This window comes from Gymnoscopelus braueri (assembly GCF_963280865.1).
Source record: "Gymnoscopelus braueri genome assembly, chromosome: 4".
In the NCBI taxonomy this organism is placed as follows: domain Eukaryota; kingdom Metazoa; phylum Chordata; class Actinopteri; order Myctophiformes; family Myctophidae; genus Gymnoscopelus; species Gymnoscopelus braueri.
The window spans coordinates 15,791,910-15,799,409 of record NC_137605.1 but is presented as its reverse complement, the minus strand read 5'-3'; the positions used below and the strand labels follow the sequence as shown (position 1 = coordinate 15,799,409).

Here is a 7,500-nt window from a genome sequence, read left to right as displayed (position 1 = left end):
CCTGAATCAACCCATCCCTTGCACCTTTGTGCCACTCAAAAGAAAATCCATTTAGAAGGAGGAACATTGCCCAGGCAGCGTGTGATGTCTTATTATAAACAGAGATGGAGAGGAATGGGCTTTAAACATAGACAGATTAGACTCAACTCATTCCAAAGAAACTGCTAACAACAGTAATCTTTCTCAGTTCAGTCTTTCCCGGCACCATGTCACGTTACAGTATGAATTTCGAGCAGGCAAACAATCACTTTCCAAATTGCTTAGAAATGTGTTTTTTAAAGGTGTGTGTGTGTGTGTGCGTGTGTGTGTGTGTGTGTGTGTGTGTGTGTGTGTGTGTGTGTGTGTGTGTGTGTGTGCGTGCGCGTGTGCGTGTATGTTTGAAGAAAAGAGGCCATTTCAATCCTTCGGTTAGATTGACCAATTTTCGCACAACCTGAAACAAAAGTATCAGTCATTCATTTACACATACAGTACAGGCTCACCGTCTGTAAATAAACCAGCAGTGTCTAAATCAGACCAGCTAGGGCCCACGTTACTAAATTGGAACTAATCCCCATTCAGCCAGGCGTTGGGTGACTCCGCAAACAAACTTGCTTTTGCTTCTTCTTCAAAGCAAAGCCGTTTCCCAGCTGTAATGATAACACGCGGCACAACCTTGATGATATAAAACTCTGAGAACTGTGAAGAAAAAAAAAAAAAGTCTCCCCCCAACAACAAGTGGTCCCAGGGTGCCGTCACGTATAAGCGGCTGGTAAAATAAGAAAAGGCGAAGGGAAGCTAGTGTGAAGAAGAAGGAAAGGAACAGTAGAGTGTCCCTGCGGTGTGTGTGTGTGTGTGTGTGTGTGTGTGAGCCCACAACACCTGCTGGAACACGTGATAGGCTGCTGCTGGGGGGGGTGGGGGGGGGGGGCAGCTGCCGTGTGTTTTGAAAGGACCTGAGCATTTACAGTACAGTATTATAGGCGTGTGTGTTCCACAGAACCCTTCATCTGGGGACAACACCAACAGAGGCGAGCTAGCTAGGCGCTTTCATGGATTATTTAACGCAGTGGTTCGCCAAGCTTTTCGAATTTCAAGGGGGTAAACTATAAACTATCCCTTTAATTTAACTGTTAGAGTGTAACAGATGGAACTAAATCCATGTGGTTATTAGACCATGTAAGGGGGTTCGTTTGGACCCCGTGTGGGCCCCAGAACCAGATGTTAAGAACCCTGTGCGGTACAGTAGGCAATGAATGTGTTCCAAAAAAACCTCTTCTGGGGACAACACCTCAGAGGCCGAGGCTTTTCATGGATTATTTAACACGTGAATGTTCCTGGTGCTCAAAGTGAAAGTGTGTGTGTGTGTGTGTGTGTGTGTGTGTGTGTGTGTGTGTGTGTGTGTGTGTGTGTGTGTGTGTGTGTGTGCGTGTGTGTGTGCGTGCCAGTGTGTACTGGTTCTCAAACCTTTTCATGTCAAGGACCCCCAAATTGATATGCATGTGGCTGCGGAACTCCATCAGAAATATTTCATGATAAAATAGGGCTAAAAGCGGTGTACAACTGATTTTGATGCTATATCAACTTGTTTTACTGGGGAAACCCTGGAACCCCTCCCCCAAGGACCCCACTGGGGGGGGGGGGGGTGGGGTCCCCAGACCCCACTTTGAGAACCACTGGTGTAGGCAATAATGTGCTACGCTGTACGTTTGTAGTTAACTGTCCTAGTAAGTTATGAGCGAAGGCTCCAGGAGCGGGTTATGAGAACAGGGATATATAGTGACTAAGCTCCAGGCTGAATTCAGGGGTATGTTAATGGCTCCCTTGGTGATGTTACAAAGACAGCGTAGTAGTAGTGTCTTTAAACCAGGCCCTTCTCCTCTATCTCTTTTTACGTAATCTTTCCGGCGATGATGACAGCAACGCTTGCCTCAGCTGGCGTGACCCCATTGTGTTCCTTAATATCGTAATGTCGGTTGCTTAAAGGTGCAGTAAGTGATTTTCTTTTGTTAAAACTAGCGTTAAATAGCTCCCACGTCTATATCGTGGTGGTAATCGTTGAGTTTGTTCGTGCGGTCCCTGTCTCTCCAGCTCTTTTATTAAAAACAGAAAATGAATTTTCAGGTCGGGGATACCGATGTCCTCCAATCAGGAGAGAGAACTCCTGAATCATCAATACAATTGGCCTTAATTTGAACAACTTGGAACACCTTGGTGGTAGCATCCTCTGCCCCCCCCCCCCCCCCCCCCCCGCCCCCCCCGCCCCCCCCCCCCTCCTTTTTCTGTATACTGTACTGTTAGGCCGTTCCTCCTCTGTCTCTTGTTCTCTTTTACGTAATCTTTCCACAATGATGACAGCAATGCTGCCTTGCTGGCGTGACAATTGTGTTCCTTAAAAAGGAGTAGTTCACCCAAAACATTACTTATTTTCTATCAATTACACAAAAAACAAACAAATCCCCGTGAATTCCAGGCTTCATGGGGTTCCTTTAATATCGTAATGTTGCTTAATATTGGTGAATAAATTAAGTACTGTGTATATTCTATATGTCACTCTCTAGAAAGTGTTAAATGGTGTTAAATCACTGTTGCTCAACCTTTGGTCTGGGGCCCACCAGGGGTCCAACAGGTGAAAAAATGTTTGAGACTGTCTGGGGCTAAAAACTACTAAAATACAAATGTCAACATAAAGAGGAGAGGAGAGAGATTAAAAACAAATATGTGGATGCCTGTGCTCTAGTTTTGAGTGAGAGAGAAGAGAGAGAGAGAGAGAGAGAGAGAGAGAGAGAGAGAGAGAGAGAGAGAGAGAGAGAGAGAGAGAGAGAGAGAGAGAGAGAGAGAGAGAGAGAGAGAGAGGAGGAAAGTAGGAAGAGTTTAGTTAGCAGCACACACGAGGATGAGGTAGTGTGGGGGGTGGTTGAGGGGGGGGGGCGCTAGAGAGAGAGCGACAGCTGACGGAAGGGGGGATGGGGAACGACACAAAAATAGTCCCACTGACGGATAAATAGTTACTGCCCTCAGCACCCCCCCCCCCCTGTACCCCCGTCATACCCCCCTGGCAGGTCTCCCAGGTCTCAAAACTCGTCGAAATGCATGGTGGGAAAATGTAATGGTCCTGCCCAGTGGTGGAAGAAGTACTTTTTTACTTAAGTAAAAGTAGCAATACCACAATGTAGAAATACTCTGTTACAAGTAAAAGTCCTGTATTCAAAATTTACAAAAGTATTGCCATCCAAATATACCTATATGTGTACAAAAGTAAAAGTACTCATCTTTCAAAATCTCTCCTATACCTTTTCAAAAACAGCGATTTACAAGCTCTCAACGCGTCGCATTGCGATGCTTTGTGAGTTTGAAGATCGGCTAGCCGAAGTATAAAATAGGGCTTTGTTGGTTAATGTATGTTATTATTATTAATAATCCAAATCTACAAAGCAACTTGTAACAAAAGTTCAAATAATTCAAACTCAAATACTCAAATAATTGTAGTGGAGTAAAAAGTAAAATATTTGCCTCTGAGATGTAGTGGAGTAGAAGTATAAAGTATTGCAAAATGGACCTACTCAAGTAAAGCAAAAAAGTACCTCAAATCTGTACTTGAGTACAGTAATTGAGTACATGTACTTAGCTGCCTTCCTTCCCCCTCTGCCTTGATGTAATGGTACCCCCACTTTCACCTGTTGGTCTTTAAGTGCACGTACCGTATGCATGTGTGTGTGTGCGTGTGTGTGTGTGTGTGTGTGTGTGTGTGTGTGTGTGTGTGTGTGCGCGTGTGTGTCTGTGTGTGTGTGTGTGTGTGTGTGTGTGTGTGTGTGTGTGTGTGTGTGTGCTTTATGTTTATGTGTGTGTTTACGTGTTTGGTCTGTAGTTTCAGCAGCTCAAATATGTCATCTCTCGTGTTACTACGCTTACGGGGGGGCCTTGTCATATAGCAGACCCCCCGCTCTGTTCCCATTACCTACTGTACAGTTGCTGTACCTTTCAGCCTCCATACCATGACATGTCACTCTACCGTGTTTTCACAGACCTGCTTTCTCGTGTTGTGTACGTTATTGTGCCAGGCACCGCCCCGTAAGAGAAGATTTGTGTTGAGAAAGACTATTCAAGTTCATTCTTCTACATGCTTCCAGTTCCTGAGTTTGTAGATCGGCATTTGTTTAATAGCTGAAGCATAAGATAGGCTACGCTCATTGGTTCTTTGGATAGCTAAAATAGCAGATCTACAAGCTCACAACGTGTCGCTAAGCGACACGTTGTGAGCTTGTAGATCGGCTATTTAAGCTATTTTGTCGTATGAAGAACTCTATAGCTCTTAAGTGGTGAGTTACTTATGGGGGTCTCTGGTGTGGTCTAATGCATAGGATACAAAAGGGAGGGTCCTTGAAATGACAAAAGTTTAAGAACCCCTGTCTGTAAGCTATTGAGTAGCATGGTGGTATTTTGTGAAAATGACGTGTCGCTTCAAGTTTCTATAGAGTTGACAGCTGACTGAAAGGTGACAATGGAGGAGTGATTAGAGGTGCATGTGGTGAGGGGTTGAACAAATTACCCATTGTTAATGTCCATGCATTAATAGGCCCTGAAAGTGTGAAATCAACCACCCTAAGGACTACTAACTATGGAGTGTCCCGGGTAGACCTCTAGACCTACTGCACATATAAGCAGAGCTGCTACCTTTAAATGCATATTAAATCTGAGGCTTTTTTTTGGTATACTATTTAAATGGTTTTGAGAAAAAAATGCTATTTGTCCCAAAGTGACTGCAAAAGATTGCTGCTATATTTGTCTCAAAAAGCTTTATACCCAGTATATATAACATGTACAGTATATGACGACACAATGTGACATAGCTCTGTTTACACAATGCTGTACCCCCTCCAACTGTATACACTTCCCCCATTTTCAACTGTTTTTTAATTATATTTTGACACTTGCTTTGGCAATGTAAACGTATGTTTTCTCATGCCAATGAAGCTCCTTTGAATTGAATTGAATAGAAATCTTTGGAAGCTGTTTTCTGAGCTTTGACTATTCTGGCTTAACAACCAATTACCTTCTTCAAATATTTTCCGATTTCAATAAATGACGTGTGATTTGAAAGCCTAGTGCTTTCATAATCTGTAAAAAAAAATGAAAATTTCAGTCGCTAATGTTGTTTTTCCAACTGGAATCCTGCATCAATCTGTGTCTGTTTGTCTTTGCAGTGCTGCAGCTCAGGATCCAGAACCGTCGGCAGAATGAGATCAATGCAGACTCTGGTGAGTCCGTTTGGGTGATTATTGTTGTGATGATGGATCTCCCCGTGTCGCTGCCGCACTGTTGGATGTCCCATTAATGACTTCCAACTTGTCTGTCTTACCCATGAAAGATCTCTGCACGCTGATTACACAACCACCGTGAATGATTGATGCCAGCCCCGCTCCGCGGTCTAGTTCCTGTGTGTGTGCGCCAGTAGTTTGTTGTTTTTTTTAATGCGAAAATAGCAGATATTCAAAGCTCACAATGTGTCGCGTCATGATGCGGTACTGTGAGCTTGTAGATCTGCAGTTTTCTCTATTTGTCGTACAAGGAAATATAAAGGGCTAAAGACAGTAATATTCAACTGGTGGCCCCCCGGGGGACTTTCATGTGGCCCCTGGAACACATTCCATATTCGCCCTATAAAAGTGAATATAAAAAATAATTATTGGATGGTTGGTTGTACAATACCAATGGCACAGGGATGAATAATAATGAATTAACCATTAGCTCTTAGTGTTAACCAGTTACTTAATGTGTTAATGGTTACAGGTGAAATTAATGTTTGTTCATTTTTGTTGTCGGGCTGTGACCTCAAGTCATTTGACAAGAAATGACTATATAATCTAGTTTAATAGCCCTGGCTTAAGAGGTTACATGTATTGGGCAAAAAATACATTTCTGGAATCTTTCCAATAATACTGGAGTTTTAGAATAATTTTATGACAATGTTATTGCGCAGTTATTTTTTGCAACGATCAGGGATTCACTGAGGTCTACACGATCAATGGATATGATTTGCCTATTTATATTCATGATCAATGTGTTATTTTTCATTTAGGGCCAAAGCCACATCCTCTGTGTGTTACAAATACTCAGTGGATGTTAGGTGGGCAACATACGGTACACTGCTAAATTGAGTGTTCGTGTCAAAATGGACAGAATTGAATTGACTCTTGTAATTGAATATACACTGGAATGAGAATCGAAAGTAGCTTATATTAGCTTATATTCAAATTGGCCTGTGAGAGGACAGTTTGTGGGTGGGTGTCACAAATAAATCACAAAAAAAGAAAAAGTCCGCGAAATGGCCCTAGAACAGTGCTTCTCAACCAGTTGTCCGGGGACCACCAGTGGTCCTTGAGGGGGTTCCAGGTGGTCCCCAGCTAAATGATGGACAGTTGGTACCCAAATGGACCCTTATAGATCTTTAACTCTTGAGAGCGTAAAATGAAACCAAATTGGTTTCATTGGTTAAATTATTATTAAACATCTGCATGACTTAATTTACAAGAAGTCTACACAATCAGAGAATGTAGAAGAATTGTTATTTTTGATCAACGTTTGCCTGTTAGCTCTCCTATGATGATACCACATCAATACAGCATGGAATTGTGGACACAATCTTATCAAACGACAACAAAATATTCTAAGTTTTAGGGTCTAAATCTCATCAAATGGTGGTTCCGTGGCTCAAATGCCGAATAAATAATGGACCTTGATATGAAAAAAGGTTGAAAACCACTGACCTAGAACACATACAGTTCCTTTCTTTCTCTACCATGTATATATATGTTTGATTGGATCTGACCCTGTTCATTAATTTGTTCCTTGTTGTGTGGTACGCTTCTCCTCCAGGGTTGAAGTCTACCTGTCCCTCTCAGAAAGCCGAGAAGGAGCAGAGTGAAGCTCTGGTGAGTAGTAGTACCGCTGACCCGCTGCAGGTTCATCTCAGAACACTGCATCCATCCATAGCAGGAGAACATGTAGTGTCGTGCGCCTGGAGACCTCTGCTGTCATGTCAGGTTCTGCTCACTGACGGCTGCAGCATGCGTTCACACCACTGGATTCTGTTTCAACCACATTTCAACCATATTCCTGTTTTAACCACTTAAAACCTATACACTTGGTTGACCGGAGTCCCGCAGCCGGGCTCTATGCTAGTAGTACCTTGGTTAATGTGGTTAAAAATGTCAGGAGCTGCACGGGGTGAAATGATTTCTCCCAAATATTTTGCAATTTCAAGAAAAAAGAACAGAGAAAGAGGGAATAAAGTCACGTAAAAAGAAGGCACAATGTCAAACATACATACTACAGTGCATGGTCAAAATAAGAATAACAAAAGTGTGTTCTCATGATCAATAGTAAAATTCTCAGTGTTAATTCTTCCATTTAAATAAGCACGCAGGATTGTACTGTAGCTACTATATGCTTTGGACTATACTTCGGATGCATCAGGGTCCATTTCAGAGTTCAACTAACACCCAGGCTTTGGCTGGTGTA

At 42.7% G+C, this 7,500-nt stretch overlaps 1 protein-coding gene across 1 annotated transcript in view; it reads left to right on the top strand.

The window, feature by feature from the left end:
* Positions 1-7,500, top strand: part of LOC308084158 (uncharacterized protein) — a 33,330-nt gene that overhangs the window by 3,683 nt on the left and 22,147 nt on the right. The window contains exons 3-4 of the mRNA XM_080426691.1: positions 5,184-5,237; positions 6,856-6,911. Of these exons, the coding sequence (XP_080282817.1) occupies positions 5,184-5,237; positions 6,856-6,911 (110 nt within the window). The remainder of the gene's footprint in view (positions 1-5,183; positions 5,238-6,855; positions 6,912-7,500) is intronic.